Source organism: Bidens hawaiensis, unplaced genomic scaffold (genome assembly GCF_021521415.1).
Source record: "Bidens hawaiensis isolate Kalapana, Puna unplaced genomic scaffold, B.hawaiensis_p1.1 tig00048969_1, whole genome shotgun sequence".
Classification (NCBI taxonomy): Eukaryota; Viridiplantae; Streptophyta; class Magnoliopsida; order Asterales; family Asteraceae; genus Bidens; species Bidens hawaiensis.
In genome coordinates this window covers 76,459-93,245 of record NW_027506099.1, presented here as the reverse complement: position 1 = coordinate 93,245, position 16,787 = coordinate 76,459, and the positions used below count along the sequence as shown (strand labels likewise).

General features: G+C 36.4%; 3 protein-coding genes and 1 pseudogene across 6 annotated transcripts; 2 read left to right on the top strand and 2 right to left on the bottom strand.

Annotated features, from left to right (window-relative positions):
• Positions 1-969: 969 nt before the first annotated feature.
• On the top strand, positions 970-3,471 carry LOC143616702 (ethylene-responsive transcription factor-like protein At4g13040). Of its 3 annotated transcripts, none has more exons than XM_077089457.1 (7): positions 970-1,191; positions 1,776-1,832; positions 2,008-2,132; positions 2,225-2,306; positions 2,491-2,665; positions 2,897-3,018; positions 3,237-3,471. In XM_077089457.1, exons 2-7 carry the CDS (start codon positions 1,793-1,795, stop codon positions 3,371-3,373), a joined length of 681 nt encoding a protein of 226 aa, XP_076945572.1. In that variant the 5' UTR covers positions 970-1,191; positions 1,776-1,792; the 3' UTR covers positions 3,374-3,471. The 3 variants fall into 3 exon arrangements, with proteins under 3 accessions (XP_076945572.1, XP_076945570.1, XP_076945571.1); XM_077089455.1 differs by having other exon boundaries at positions 2,482-2,665; XM_077089456.1 differs by lacking the exon at positions 970-1,191 and adding an exon at positions 1,614-1,680 and having other exon boundaries at positions 2,482-2,665.
• Positions 3,472-4,201: 730 nt separating this feature from the next.
• Positions 4,202-6,350, bottom strand: LOC143616695 (FHA domain-containing protein FHA2-like). Of its 2 annotated transcripts, none has more exons than XM_077089448.1 (3): positions 5,708-6,350; positions 4,642-4,796; positions 4,202-4,526 (listed from the first exon to the last, which is right to left on the bottom strand). In XM_077089448.1, exons 1-3 carry the CDS (start codon positions 6,243-6,245, stop codon positions 4,317-4,319), a joined length of 903 nt encoding a protein of 300 aa, XP_076945563.1. In that variant the 5' UTR covers positions 6,246-6,350; the 3' UTR covers positions 4,202-4,316. The 2 variants fall into 2 exon arrangements, with proteins under 2 accessions (XP_076945563.1, XP_076945562.1); XM_077089447.1 differs by having other exon boundaries at positions 5,690-6,349.
• A 1,568-nt stretch (positions 6,351-7,918) lies between these two features.
• On the top strand, positions 7,919-9,585 carry LOC143616704 (dolichol-phosphate mannose synthase subunit 3-like). Its single transcript, XM_077089460.1, has 4 exons — positions 7,919-8,009; positions 8,655-8,802; positions 8,875-8,982; positions 9,401-9,585. Exons 2-4 carry the CDS (start codon positions 8,701-8,703, stop codon positions 9,458-9,460), a joined length of 270 nt encoding a protein of 89 aa, XP_076945575.1. The 5' UTR covers positions 7,919-8,009; positions 8,655-8,700; the 3' UTR covers positions 9,461-9,585.
• Positions 9,586-13,492: 3,907 nt separating this feature from the next.
• Positions 13,493-16,787, bottom strand: LOC143616708 (pentatricopeptide repeat-containing protein At3g03580 pseudogene; annotated as a pseudogene).

The following is a 16,787-nucleotide window of genomic DNA, read 5'->3' as shown; positions in this document are numbered from 1 at the left end:
GGTTGATTTTATTCCATTGATCAACCAATCACACTTTTTTCATTCCCTAATAATGATTTATTCCATTTCACATGTCATTCCTATGTACGAAACACTACCTAAGATTTGAAAAATTATATACGGCTAACACATTGTAGCTATAGACAAACCTATGTCGACGAAAAGATGTCATCTCTATAGCTCTTGTCGACAGAGCCTCAATTTCTTGTACCCACAAATCACGATTGTTGTTGAACACTATCTGAGAAATATCCACCATTAGACAACCAAATTGCTCATGTTCCACTCTCCCCACGAATCATTAACATCAAAGTCCCAAATCCACGGATCCCAATTGTTGAACACTATATGAGAAATATCACAATCAGACAATCAAATTGCTTATGCTCCCACCCTCACCCCAATGATCATCAACATCAAGTCCCAAACCCACCAATCCTGATTGTTGTTGAACACCATCTGAGAAATATCCGTCATTAATCGGTCAAGTTGCTCATGTTCCACTCCACCCCTAATCGGTCTTCGCCAAAACCAACTTTGTCCTTCCACTCCTCAATTAGAAGCAATGGAATGACTCTAATCCGTTTCCAAACAAAACAATTTTTGATACTTTAAACACGTACATTGATAAATCACCTATCCACATATCCTCTCAAAATCTTGTGCCCTCCCCGTTCCTCGCCTTTTCTTTGAATATTCCAATTAAAACTTTGTTTTTCATGAAGAATTTTACAAGACCGATGCTAATTTATTCTTTTAATTTTGTAACTAATTTGTTTGTTCCATACCAAACATCGATTATAGGTTTGATTTTGATTGATAATCGAATCGACCCATGCTCATTGCCGCTTCTTTCGATCGATTATAGGTTTGAACTTATCATCAAGGGTAGTTTAGTAATTTCCAAAGAAAACCTATGACCTCAAAATTAAATATTAGAGCTATTAAGTTAGAAATGATCTTTCATTAGGACCCTCAACACAATAAAACATAATCACATAATGAGATGTGAAATAAAAACAAAAGGTGGTAGATGCATGACCAACTCCCTCTCTCTATCTACAATTTATATGTACATCTCTCTCTCTATATCTATATCTCAACTTTCTCTCTCCAACCTTACCACCTTGCCCTTGTAATCTATTCACTACCATCCAGATCATAACCCCAGTTTATCTTCCAACTTTTTAGGTATATACATCACAAATTCTTTCACTTTTTAAATCTTAGTGGGATTTTTTTTATTGTTTTCTAAGTGTGGTTTATTAAATATTAAGACTTGGGTTTTTATCAACCATTCGTTTATTAAAGGTGGTAGGTTGGTGGGTTGACTTAAATGTTATCAACACAATTGTGTTTGATTTCTTGGTTTTTTCATATGTTTGTTTAATTTAGGTTATGATATTGTGTAGGGTCTGTGTAAGTTCAGGAATTTGAACTTTTTCCCCATTTGGGATGTTTGATTTAGGAACATGATTACAAGATTTTTGTCACCTTTAGTGGGGTTGACTTAAACATATAGTCATGTTTTCTGTAATAAGTTTTAATTGTGCATCTTAAATTTTAAAGAAAACATTTGTCTTTTGTATACAAGATTGATTCATGTAAGTGTGTAACCTTTAAGGGGGTTGACTTGTGTTTTAGCTGATCTCATTGGTTAGCAGGGTATTGATGGGTCCTGTGAGTTTTGTAACAGGTTTTCATGGTTACTTGAATTTTGTTTTTTGATATGTGTGAACATTTTGTTGAGAACATTTTTTCATTGAGTGGTTTAGATTTGTGGTTGGAAGTTATGGTGAGCATACGTCGACAAAGATTGATCAAGCTTTATGGTACATTTTCATACTTGTTTTACTTGTTATATGATAAAGATATCTTGATTGTTAATTAGTTGAACTTGAAACTAAGTATATATTGTTTATCTTATGAATCTTGTTAATGGACATGTTTTTTTAATGCTATTTTTGTTGTGATTGTGTTAATGTTGTACTATGGTATCTGTATCAGGGAGTAGTCCTCCTCTAGATTTTATACCTTCATTTGAAAACGGGCAACCTCCAAGTTGGGCCCACAACACCCGACATGTCAGCGTGCCTCCAACACCCTCGGTTGACATTAGCCGGTCCGCAGAGGTAATAATAATAATAGCTTATATATTCATATCACATTTGTGTAATAACAATAATATGTTGTTATATATTCATGTTATTCGTGTTTTTGGCAGGAGAAAACAAAATCTGAAGAACCCGAGTCTTCAAATGTCAATGAATCGAGCTCATCAAATAAGCAGCCCATTCGACATCCAGGTCTATCTCTCATCTTTTATAGTTTTTCATAGCATAAGAAAATAAAAAGGTTGAAACTTGCTACATATTTTTGTGTAAAAGACGGTTTCAGTGACTCAACCAACAATTTGATGTTATACAAATGGTGTTTTGTTTTTATATTTTTAATATTTTTTTTGACCATTTTAGTTTGTAGCTATTTCAGTGTTCAAAAGGCGGAAACGACACAGAAGAAAACATTTTGAGAACCAAGAGCCTTGCCTAATGAGAGGGGTATATTATAAGAACATGAAATGGCAAGCTGCCATTAAAGTGGACAAAAAACAAATCCATTTAGGTACAGTTGGCTCCCAACAAGAAGCTGCTTGTTTGTATGACAGGTATTTATTTGCATCACAATATTTTACCATTTTCTTATTAAATGCGTTAACTCGTTAACTAAAAAATAAACAGGTCAAACGGGTTGATACATGATAAGTATGCATAAAAAGTATATCACTTGGCACATTAAAGTTACTTGTAATTTTATAAAAATGTCACGTATAACTCTACTGTTTTGGCCTGTCACCCAACCTGACCGACCCACCCATTTTGTTTTCATGTTCATATAGGGCGGCTTTCATGTGTGGTAGAGAACCCAACTTTGAGCTCACGGTTGAGGAGAAGGACGAACTCAGTAAACTGAGTTGGGATGATTTCTTAACCATGACTCGGTCAGCAATCAACAGCAAAAGTAATTCGACTTTCTCTTCATCTTTTCTAGTGGTCAGACTATTTTCAGAATTTTGGAATAAATGCAATAATAATACAAAAATTCATGAAAATTAAGAGTTTTGAGCAAGCTTTTTGACATTTCATGGATCAAACATGTTGGCTTATAATGTAACCATTCTTTATTTATTTATTTAATAGATATGTTTTAAAAATGAAGACTATACTTTTTTTATTCAGAACATCAGAAAAGGGTGAGCTCCCGAATGAAGTTTGAGCAACCGTCACAGAGCAATGGTGACCCGAAAATGAAGGCGGATCAAGGAGGAAAAAACTCCTCAGGATCTGAAGATGCAGAGATGTCGGGTTCCTTATGATTAAAATTGTTATTGTTGCAATACATTTTATTAAACCGTTATAATCTTTAGCCTGATTTTAGCAAGTGTTAGGTTATAATGCACAGGCACACGCACACCCTAGGAGCATGCCATTAAAATGACATGGCAACTATCAAGTACTTGTTTTGAATCATTTAGTGCCTTGAGTTTTCTTGAGGATCACAGAATAAAAAATGATTTAAATCTTCGTATAATTAGATTTCGAAAAAAGTTCGTTTATGTTTGTATTTATTGAATCAACGATTATGAACAAACTTTATTGTACCCTTAATTGAACGAAATGAACATATATCCCAGTCAATCCACTACACTTGCGCAAACGTTCATTCATGTTCATTATATATGTTGTTTCTTTTGTGTTGTTTTACATAGTCATCTAGATCTATTAACTAGTTACTTTCATTTACTATCTTCATTTATGTTCTTTCATTTTCGTTCGTTTACATTTGTTTACGTTCAATTAATATATTAATGAATGAAAATAATATTAACGAATTACACAAGCATCTTAACGACGACCACGAACAAAAAAATCCAAAATTTAAGTATTCATGTTTGTTCAGCCGATGCTAAATAAAGGAACAAAAACAAGCCCTTGTTTGTGTTCTCGGTCCATTTTCAAGCCTGCTTATATTGTATAACCAGTGCTTTTATAACCGGACTGTTGATCCTGGACTCCTAGTTGCTTCACTATACAGGTTCAAACAAAATCAACCAAACCTATTGCATACCAGGCCCGGTTGTTATAACTTATAGATTAAATTTGCTTGCTTTCTTGAAGCAAAGAAAATTAGTAAACACATGCTATAAGATTTAACATTTTGACAATATATTGAAGCAAAGCAAATGGTCAAAAGCTTCATAGTTAAAAGTACAATACCAGAGTACAAACTAGACATCATTTCCTAAATATCAAGCCACTTCACGAAAGGAGTGAAACAAGTGACACAAACTCGAGTGTAACACGGCCTCTAGATCTAGTATTAATCACAAAATGTTCAGGGTATTTCCTCAACAACATAAGCAGCCTGGCCCACGGTTTGCCCTGAGCTTCAGACCCCGAACTATCATCACAAGTCAGATACCTTCGAACCCGACTATGGTGCCAAACATTTCCATATAACTCCAACAACTGCACCCCATATTGAAAATAAATGTTAGCGTGTTATCCACAAAAATTATGTACAAAACAGTTTTATAGCCGATGTGTTTGACCATTTGACCTAAGCTAATGGTTAGTGGGTTACCTCTGCATGAAGTTTCTCCAATGCCATCCATTCACCCGGACCACAAAGATCAGAAAGCACAGTAGCTACAGATGATACTACATCTTTCTCTTCTAATTGTAACAGCTGCTGGTTATCAGATTCCCGGTCAACTCTTATTCTTCCATCTTTCTTATCTACAATCACAAATATAAAGGAAAAACACAATTATTTGAGGTACAGCTGAGACTTAAGACATTCATATTAGTTACTTTGACAACCTTAATAATCTAGTTACATTTTCTATTTCATTTAAGCCAATAGTTGACGTGCCACTCACTTCAATTGAGCTTAGGGTTTTGGTTACTAAAAGCTCCTGTAAAGCAAATTAGCAAAGCATAACGCCAAGTCCGGGACAAACAAAAGAGAAACACACCTCAATCCAACTTTACATATTGAACCTGCGCTACATATCCTAGGCTAGATCATCCATATTTTCCCTGTTTTTTATCCATAAGAAACTGCTGTTTTTTATCTCCTCAGTAATACGAGTAATTTTTTTTTTTTGTCTTTTCAAAAACTGCCTCGTTTCAAGTCTTCCAAAATCCAAATGCACCAGCGGGTGGTAATGTTTGGATAACTTTTGATATTTGATAATAAATTTGTTCTCATTTCTTTTTCGTGCAACCGTTAATACGCCTTTACCCATTAACTTTATCTAGTCTCATGATCATTTTCAAATATAATAGCTCTTAATCCAATTACTATTATAAACCATGTACTTGGTTATAATCAGTCAATTAGGGCTGTTCAAAAAGCTCGAATAAAACTAGCTAAAAAACCCTGATTTGAAACAACCTAAGCTGAGTTGGCTCATTTTTGTAACCGAGCCAAACTCGTCCCAAGTTCGAGCCTAGCTCAGCTGACTCGTTTAATCGAGCTTGAGCTCAAACCTACCTACGCTCGACTCGTGAACAGCCCTACAGTTAATTACATGTCAATTCTACTCCACATAACATTTGAAACTAATTACACAAGCAAATCCTAATGCATAATTTCAAAACATAACACAACAAATAAAACCACTAACCGGAATGTGATTTCCCACCGGAGCCCGAAGCCCCACCGTACGCCACAACATCGCCTCTCCTCATCTTCTTCCCACCCACAACATCATCCTCCACATCATCATCATCAAACTCACTCACATTCCTCCTCTTCCCACCCGAACCCCTACCCGACAACGGAGGCAAAACCGAATGATAATTCAAACCCCGCGGAACCGAAACCGGTCCACCGAGGATACTCCTAACCGGCAACAGAAAATAAAACTCTTTATCTCCGATCTGAAGGAGGTCTTGTGAGTCGAGTTTGACGGGAGGGTTACCGGGTAGGTGAAGGACGCCTTCGACGAAGCAGCCGTTTTTGCCGAGGATGTCGAGGTTGAAGCGGCGGCGTTGGAAGTCGTAGAAGATGCGTGCGTGGTGGCGGGAGATGTTCATGCCGCCGCCGAGGGAGGAGAGGTCGACGTCGACGGTGGATTTCTTGGAGTTGCGGCCGAGGATGATGGAGTAGGTTTGCATGTAGTATTCGAAGTCTTCGCCTTGGAGCTTTGCGAATCCGGCTTCTACATCGGTGGTTGACATCGGTGATTAGGGTTAGGGTTTGATCGGAGATTGGTAATTGGGAATTGGGGGAAATTTTGTGTTTTGGGGGTGGATTTGTTTTGTTTTGTTTTGGTTTCAGTTTTTATTATTGTCATTCTTTTTTCATTCATTATACAAAATGAAATATTATTATGGAGGTGTGCATATGCATCCATTTCTATGTATCCAGAAAAAAATTATACAGAAAGGCCAAAATATACAATTTTTATTTGTAAATTTATTTACAAGACACAAAAAAAATATCTTTACATTTAATTCTGGTATGAGCAATTTGAACCCTCACATTAGAATAGAGTGAAGACATTTTATCATCACACCATGTTTATGTTTATAGGGGCTTTATTTGTACATTAAAGTGTGGCGATTGCCGCCTTCCCCAGCACCACCGTCACAATCTCCTACGTCATGACTATCTCCAAATAGTTTTAGTCGCTAACTAGCATCTAAAGTTAAATTACTCACTATAACCAAACCGCTTGGCATGTTTTTTTAAACAATCTTTTTAAAATGGACTTACATCAACCTGCTCTCATTTTTGGACGTCTTAGTTTTAACAAACGGTTAACCAACGGTAAGCGAGATTATATAAATCAATTTTGCAAACACACGAGATTTAAACCTATATTATGTCACGTCACTTGGCTCAAAGGTTTTGCTCGACCTTCATGCCTTAAGCAGATGCTCATTTTTTGTTGTCTTTTTACGGATTTCATTGTTATCTCTTTATCTTTTTAAGACTTGGGTTGTCAGTAATAAACTAAAGTGTTCGAATTTTTCTCATTACCTTACTTGGTTGTTGCGATACTTATTAATGATGTTTTTTATAATTCAATTAAAATCTCCTAGTCTATTTTTTAAACATTTTTCAATGTTCATGTTCGCACAAAAGAATCACATTTTTCGCACTGCATCAAATTAGGTACTTAGATATTAGGTTAACACTTAACACTAAGTTCTTAACAAATAAAGCTAGTTAGTCATAATAACAAACTATAGTGGTGATGAGTCTCATCCCTTACTCCCTTACAGTGGGAGGGACACTCCCCCTAAGTATAATAATACCATTTTCATAACACCCACACCATGACCGAGTGCACATACCCCTAGAGAGCTCGCGGAGCCTGAGTTGAGAACTCCGCACACCCTTATAGAAGAAACAATGAGTGCAAAACTAGGTACCCGTTATCAAATTACATCTCAATTTAACAAGAATGTCAATGGATATATCAGTTGTCGCCCTAGAATAGCAACATGAATCACATCATATTCCTGTTTAGAACCACATATATAATGAAATAAAAAGACACATATATAAATTTAAGCGTCATGTTCCTGTTTAGAATAAACATTTCCCCTTCACTAGTGTGTCATGTAAAATAGTTGTCTTTCAAGACTACTACATGATTCATTTATGTCTTTGCACCACACATTAATATTTGTTGTTTTAGCGTCTAGAATTTCCCAAATTTTGCATGAAATATCAATACCAGTATAAAATATTTTCAAATTTCGAGATCGGGTCTCGAGCTCATCCTTAAATTATTGAGCTGGGCTGGGCTGGGCTGGGCTGGGCTGGTAATTAAACAACAAAACACAATCAGATCAGCATCCAATCCAATCCAATCCAAAGTAAAACACTCTTTAATATCTTGGCAGCTGAAAGCGTCAATACCAAGTGAACACCAATAATTCATCTTTCCTTTCTAAAAACCTTAACCGTCAACTCAGTTTATTCGCATCAAGGTAATCGTTACGATCTCGTGTGTTAATTGCTGCTAATTACATTGTGCTAATTGATAATTTAATTGTTGAAATGCCAAATGATGTTTGGGAAAATGCGCAAGGGCTTTGAGTCCCTAATTTATCGTAAACGGGACCATGAAAAATAATTTCAACGGTATAACCATCCCACCTGATGGCAAATTATTATAAGTGATTATGTTCATTTCATTGATCTGCACTTGGTTTCACTTAGTAATTTTATTTATAAAAAAAACTGTGTCTTTTTATTTTTGTAGGCCTAAAACAGTTTATTGTTAGGCAAAATATCACTTGTCTAGTTTTTTTTTAATTAAAATATCACTTCACTCATTACAAATTTGTTTAATTTTGATTGATGTCGGGTTGGTTATGTTTTTTTATATCTACCCGTGACTTGTTTGTTTATACTATTAACAAACGGACATGAACATTTTCATTTTTTTAACGAATGAACACAAACAATAAAACCTTGTCTGTTTAAATGTTAGTGTTCGATCCTTTGTTTGGTTAAGCTAAAGAACGAACACGAGTATGATCCATTTGTGTTCGTTTGGTTTGTTAACAAACTTAATTCTGTGGTTTCAGAATCAGAGCTCTGATTAATAATGTCATGTTATAATGTTACAGACTAAGTTACTGCAAGTGTGGGGTTAACAGTTTCTGTGAATATCAAATGAAACATATCGTGAAGATCATGACTTTTTTGGTGGCTGTAACAGCCGTATGGATCAGTTTATTGCAGACTGCAATGATTCCACAAAGTCATACTTGGTTGGTGAGTGAAATGATTTGTTTTGAGTTTTAATTAATTGTCTGCTGACCTTTGTTTTATTTATTTTTGAAACAGTTGCCGCTGTACTTCATTGTGTCGTTAGGATGCTATGGGCTTCTAATGGTTGGAGTTGGTTTGATGCGATTTCCAACTTGCCCTCATGAAGCAACCTTGTTACAGCAGGTATTTATCTTTATGCTAATAAAGTTCATTCTTTTCTGCTTCAATATCCCCGTTAGAACTTTGATCCGCTTGATTAGAAATGAGTTGATTTGGGTTATCTTTTTATATCTAACGGGTCAAGTGAAACATGTTGACATTTTTTCATTAAATGCTTTAAACTATTTGTTCATTCAAAAAGTCTAACGCGTGCCGTAAGCATTTGAAATGTACATGTTTGGTCCGTTTTATTTTAGTCATGTTTAAATTTTTAACCAATGTGATAAACTGTTTCTAGTTTGTATCATTTCATCATCTGCTTTAAAATGAACAGAAACTATAAAATGTATTATGTATCTTTTTTAGTGCATTTTAATTGTTGTTGTACTGTGACTTTGACTTAAAGGGTCAACTGTATGAACTTATGTTGGTCTTTTTTCAGGATGTAATTGAAGCAAAGCAATTCTTGAAGCATAATGGGGTAGATGTGGGTTCTGATTGACACTTGTTACTTTTGTGTATCTGATTTTTGAATTCTGATTTGAGTTATATCATCTCTTGTTTGTCGTTATGCACATTACTATATGTTCGATAAAATTGAGTTAGCTATACGTGTATACAGATTTAAGTATACGACTTTTAACAAATTGTAAAACAAAACAAAAGCATATTCTATTGGTTGATTTCTTGTGTGATTTAAGCCCAGTGTTTAAATTTAAATCTGGGTAGGACTTACAGCTGATATCAGTGTTGTTAAATTCGGACTGATGAATTGGACCGTGAACCAACTACATAACTGGTGTTGTACAATTCTCTTGAGCTGCCTTTGTTTGGGCTGGCGGATATGACACAAAAGGTTGAACCAGATTGGTGGTTGGACAGGATTTTCAAAACAAAAGGTTTTGTTTACATAGTCGGTTTCGTTTCATACTGAGCAGTTATTAAAGGCTTTACTTCGATAGAGAAAGGTACGAAAAAACACAGAAATACAAGATAATGGAGATTCACCTGCATCACTACAAGTTGAGAAAGTTCAATTAATTAACCTCATTAAACTTTGAATTTTATTGTCAAATAAAATTTAAAGCACTGATATCGTGAATATCAGTGTTATGTCACTCAGTATAACCGATATATCACGCGAGGATTGATTATCACGCGAGGATTGATAATCGAGATACCACTGATATTGACTGCATAGCTCTTATGATTAAAGGCTAGTGTTAAAATATAAATCTAGGTAGGACTTACAGTTGATATTAGTGTTCTTAAAGTTGGACTGACAAATTGGACCTGGAACAGATTACATAATTCGTAGCTGGTTATGATGCAACTAGAGGTGGCAAATGGGTTGGGTGGGGTCGAAACGGGTCATGGGTCGGAACGGGTTAGGGTTGAAACGGGTTAGGGTCGAAACAGGTCACTTAAAAAAGGGTTGTTTTGGTTCGGGTCGGAACGGGTTAGGGTCAACAGGTTCGGGTTAGAACGGGTAAAGGTTGGAACGGGTCAAAACGGGTTTGGGTCAAAACTCGTTTAAGTGATTTTTCATTTCGTTTCAGCACGTAACAGCTTGTTTAAGCGATTTTTCAATTCGTTTCAGCGCGTAACAGCTCGTTGAAGCGATTTTTCAGTTCGTTTCAGCGCGTAACAGCTCGTTTAAGCGATTTTTCAGTTCGTTTCATCGCGTAACAGCTCGTTTAAGCGATTTTTCAGCTCGTTTCAGCACGTAACAGCTCGTTTAAGCGATTTTTCAGCTCGTTTCAGCGCGTAACAGCTCGTTTAAGCGATTTTTCAGTTCGTTTCAGCGCGTAACAGCTTGTTGAAGCGACTTTTCAGTTCGTTTCAGCGCGTAACAGCTCGTTTAAGCGATTTTTCAGTTTTTTTCAGCGCATAACAGCTCGTTTAAGCGATTTTTCAGTTCGTTTCATCGCGTAACAGCCAGTGTTGCAAAAAACCCGACTAGTCAACGATTAATCCCCGATTAATCGCTAGTCCCCACTTCACTGATTTTTTTTGGGCTAGTCGGCCAATTAATCGGTCAATGGTCAAATTCGGCCAAAATCGGCGGTTTCCGGTCAAATCCGGCCAAAATCGGCGGTTTCCGGCAAGATTCCGACCAAAATTAGCGGTTTTCGGCGAGATTCCGACCAAAATCAGTGGTTCCGCGTGAGACTTTAACAAAAACTAGCGGATTCAAGCGAGATTTCAGCCAAAATATGTGTTGTGTATGTATAAAACTGGAAATTACATATAAAAATGTGTGTGTGTATGCATAAAACTGAAAATTATGCAATAAAGTCCGATCCGATTAATCTCGACTAATCCCGATTAATCGCTAGTCCCCACCCCACCGCCCGACTAGCGACTAGCGATTTTTGCAACACTGGTAACAGCTCGTTTAAGCGATTTTTCAGTTCGTTTCAGCACGTAACAGCTCATTTAAGCGATTTTTCAGTTCGCTTCAGCGCGTAACAGCTCGTTTAAGCGATTTTTCAGTTCATTCAGCGCGTAACAGCTCGTTTAAGCGATTTTTTCAGTTCGTTTCATCGCGTAACAGCTCGTTTAAATGATTTTTCAGTTCGTTTAATCACGTAACAGCTCGTTTAAGCGATTTTTCAGTTCGTTTCATCGCGTAACAGCTCGTTTAAGCGATTTTTTAGTTCGTTTCAGCACCTAACAGCTCGTTTAAGCGATTTTTCAATTCGTTTCAGCACTTAACAACTTGTTTAAGCGATTTCTCAGTTCGTTTCAGCACATAACAGCTCGTTTAAGCGATTTTTCAGTTTGTTTCAGCATTTAACAGCTCGTTTAAGCGATTTTTCAGTTCGTTTTAGCATCTAATAGCTCGTTTAAGCGATTTTTCAGTTCGTTTCAGCACTTAACAGCTTGCTTTAGCGATTTTTCAGTTCCTTTCATCACCTAACAGCTTGTTTCAGCATGTTTTTTTTCGTTGTTGTCGACTTTTCAATTTCGGTTAATTTGTCGATTTTTTTTTGAACGAGGACAACGGACGAAACGTTTTAGTTTTTTTACATTTTTTTGTTTTTGTTTTATTTTTTGAGTTATGATTTTTTTATTAATTTTTTTGAATATTTTTTGATGGTTTCTATTAAGATCAAAATCCCTAAAAAAAAACAAATAAAAAATCATAACTCAAAATATAAACGAATAACGAAAAAAGTAAAAAAAACTAAAATATTTTCGCCGTTATCCTCGTTCATTAAAAAAAAAAAGAAACCCGACAAATTAACCGAAACCGAAATGTCGACGAAAACGAATCAAAAACCTTAATCGACCCGTCTAGTGCGAAAACTCGAAAGAAACCGAAACCCAACCCGTCCAGTGCTAAAACTCGTGTCGGCACGAAAGCTGATCGGAGCCGAAACCTAAACCGATATTGTTCCAATCTAAAACCCGTTTCAACCCAAACATGTCACTTTTCCTTAAGACACTAACCCACATCAACCCATGTAGTTAAATTTGTCAACCCATTTTGACCCAAAAATAAGAATGTGGAATTTCAAGTGACCCATTTTGACCCATTTAATTAAAATCTATGACCCAAATCAACCCATTTGAATTTTAAAACAACCCAAATTGACCCATTTGGAATGGTTTGGGTCAAGGTTGCCACCCCTAGATGCAACCCACTGAACCGGATTATAAACAAACAGTTTGATTTACATGGTCGGTTTGAAGTTTCATACCGAGCCGGTGTTAAAAGTCTTTAGTTTGATAGAGAAAGATATGAAAAACTACGAGTTGAGAAAGTCCAACCAATTATTAACTGTATTAAGCCTCAGTTTTATTAGTCGAACACCTTTAATATCCATTTGAAGGGTTTAATGAATGTAATTTTCATTTTCAATGAAATACATGTTACATTGAACAGAAGTTTGCAGCTTGGTCAGAAATATTTCCTTCATTTGCCCTGTACAAATTTAGATTAATCAAATATTACACCTATGCATATGCTTAGAGCTGGAGTAAAACACAAATCACTTTCATATTAAACACAATCTATTTCAACCTTGTTTCGGATACTTTTAAGCCCATTGCCCGACTCTCTTCCAAAGGTAGCTTCAGCTAGCATCATCTCTTCAAATCCAATTCTTGACCTTTATTATAACTACTCGAGTCTTGTTGATAAGCGAGACAATATTCGTATTAAAACTATGCACAGATTGAATGTATCAACATAAGAAATCGAACTTAAGCAGACAATATTCGTAACATAACTCCTAAAACTCTAGCAAATGTGATATTAAAACTATGCACAGACTGAACAAAGTGTTCAAAGACAAAAAAAAAACAATTGTTGCGGGAAAAAAGGGAAGGAAAATTTTTATTGTTCCCATTTCTTGATTTGTGAGAAAAAATCTTCTCTGTATCATTCCAATTTTATCAGATGCCAGGGATTATAATTGAATTTGACCAAAGCTATATAAACTAGGTGGAGATTTGTCTTCTGGTCGATGTGGGACGAACATTAGACACTTATCTAGTCACATGAAGTAATTAGTTAAGTATTTTATTTCTTTTGTTACTTTAGTTTTCCTTGTAAATACAGAACTTAAGCTTCTTATAGTTTCTGAATAACCATTGCTATAGACTGTTTCCTTTGTTAATCTACTCTGCTAAAACAATTTATATGTCCACCATATTAATAAAGATACAACTTTACCAGCCTTACAACTATATCATATAGAAGACAAACGTAAACAAAGATTTCATAGTAATTAAGAATGTTTTTCTTTATCAACAATGGCTCACTCGTAATTCAGCTCGAGTCACTTGGCTCATATACATGTTTGACAAGATCATAGCTATTCGAATAAGTTTTCATTCTTGATTTTCTTTGTATGTTGTTTTTTTAAGTCTAGTATAAACTGGCACATTCATGTCTTGCAAAAGAGCATAACGGTGTTAATCTATATGTGCTGCAACACTATTGTCTTGATTATTACATGCCATATTGACTAACCGTGATGGCACTCATATCAAACGAGTCTAATCAAAATATTAGCTATTAATATAACTGGTCAACTGGTTGGGGTCGTTAAATAAATTGAAAATCGACCAAAGTGTATTCTTTATACAACCTCCTACATCACTATATGCTAAAATTCAAATTGTTTATGGGTCAAACTGTGTAATTAATAAAGCTTGAAATAGATCAGATGTCAGATGTGGATGCAAATATCTTATTCACCAATAATCGCCACAGCTACACGATCCATTCTTAAACAAATGAAACCGATTTGCATCTCTAACCAAAAACTCCCTTTGCACAATTTTAGAAATATACTTTGTCACCGTATGACAATCCTCACAAACCCGTAAATTCTTCATCACCTGCAACCGCGTTCCAGCCTTTGTATTTAATAAACCAAACGCAATTGCAAGTCTTTCGCTGTGCCCACAAAGAATACCCCTTTTCTCATCTTCATTCACATCATGAAACACAGATTTCAAGTTAGGAACATGCCCTTCTTTACCTATTAAATCATAAAGAACCTGAAGCAACTTGTTAACCACCTCATATTGTTCAAAAAACTTATCCCCACTACTAAAAGCATAAATCTTTTTATTAATTTCCACCCAACTTTTACCAGCTTCTTTCTTAAGCCCTTTAGATTTAATGGATTTTCTCACCATTCTAACTTGATCCCATTTCCCTAAAGATGCATACGCGTTCGAAACTAATATATAATGCCCTGTATTTTGTGAATTTAATTTAATAATATGTTTTGAAGCGCGTTCTGCTATTTCCATGTGCCCGCTTGCTCGGCTAGCACTAAGTAGAGAGCCCCATATACTTGCATCGGGTTTTACTGGCATGGAAAGTATGAACTTTTCGGCTTCGGTTGACCTCCCGGACCGCGCAAGAAGGTCAACTACACATGCATAATGTTCAATCTTTGGGTCAATGTTATAATCCTTTTTCATCTGGTTAAAGTAAAACCGCCCCTTTTCTACCAATCCTGAATGACTACACGCAAAGATGACCGCAAGAAACGCGATTTCATCCGGAACGGTACCGGAAGCTTTCATATCCTCAAACACGGTCGTGGCCATTGTTCCGTGACCATACATCCCGTATGCGTATATCAACGCGGTCCACGTCACCACGTCTCGATTTTTCATATGCTCGAAAACGAGAACCGAGTTTCTCAAATCACCACATTTTGAGTACGTTTCGATAAGCGCGTTACAAATTGGAATGTTTGACCCGAAACCCGACTTTAAAACACAACCATGAATCTCTTTACCTTGTCTTTTAGCTCCTAGAGTTGAACATAAGGGTAATGCGCATAAAATGGTAGTCGTATTTGGTAATATTCCCTCGAGTCGCATTCGTGTGATCATTTCAAACCCTAGATTACACTCTTCTGAATAAGAACATGCAGAAATAATGGTGTTCCATGATACAATATCGCGGTCTTTCATGTCCTCAAATTGGTTCAATGCATCTTCCATGTTACCACATTTAGCATACACATCAATAAGAGCGTTTCTAACAATCACACACGCGTTAAATGCGGCTTTAATTGTTTCACATTGGATCTCTTTTGCTAACATTAAGTTCTTCTGAAGTGTGCACATAGAAAGAATTGTCACATATGTCACAAAATCAGGTTCTACTTCCATTTTCATAAGTCTAAAAGCTGCCAACGCGTCTTCATACTGTGATGCTTTAATAATACCGTTTATTAACGTGTTCCATGACGTCAAATCCCGGTTTTCCATTTTGTTGAATATATCCTTTGCCGCTTGCAAATAACCACACTTTGAGTACATATCAATAAGGATATTACTTGTTTTCGTGTCGCATTCGTACTCATTTACAACCAAGTAATCATGCACAAATCTTCCCGATTTCAAGTTGCCTACGTGACTGCACGCACGAAGAACCGAAGTGATCGTTAACATATCCGGTCTGTGTCGCTCACGCAGCATTTCCATAAACAACTTGACCGATTCTTGATATAAATAAGCTTGTGAGTAACCGCAGATAACCGTATTCCAAGTAATATCGTCTCTGGTATGCATTTCACTAAAAACCCTTTGGCATTCTTCTAAGCTGTTGAATTTAAGTACATCGAAAGAAGCGCGTTGCAGACCCGCGTGTCGACATCAACCCCGAGCTTAAAACTCAAACCATGAACCATGTGACCTTCCATAACATCACCTAGCCCGGGCAAAACACTCGAGAGCATAAACGAATCAGGCGTCACCCCGACCGTCCTGGACCGGTAAAACATCTCCAAACCACTCTCCCACTTGTCGTGCGCGCAATAACCCGAAACCAACGTGTTCCAAGAAACGACATCTCTGTTAGGCATTTGGTCGAACACCTGGTGTGCGTAATCAAGTTGACCGAATCTGGCGTACATATCAACCAAAGCATTAGCAATATACAAATCGGATGCAAACCCAATACGCAAGACATGTTGGTGAACAGTCTTACCTATTTGGGGGTGCAGTAGTAATCGGGCACAGGCATTAATAACCGAAGGGAAAGTGAAGGTGTCGGGTATAATAATAAGCCACATTTGGGAATAATAATATAAGGTTTGGGTGAAGAAGTTGTTGTGAGTCATGGCTCGAATGATGGTGTTCCATAGGTAAACGTTGGTTGTAGGGGAAACGGAGAAGAATATTAATGAGGATGAATATCGGGAGTTGAAGTGAGAGTATTTGGTGATGAGTTTGCCGGAGAAGAAGACCGTTTGATGGAGTCCTGAAGTGATTAAAACTGAATGGATTTTGTTAAGCTGTTTGATGTTTGATGCTGAACACAATGCTTTTGAGATCAGATTCAACAT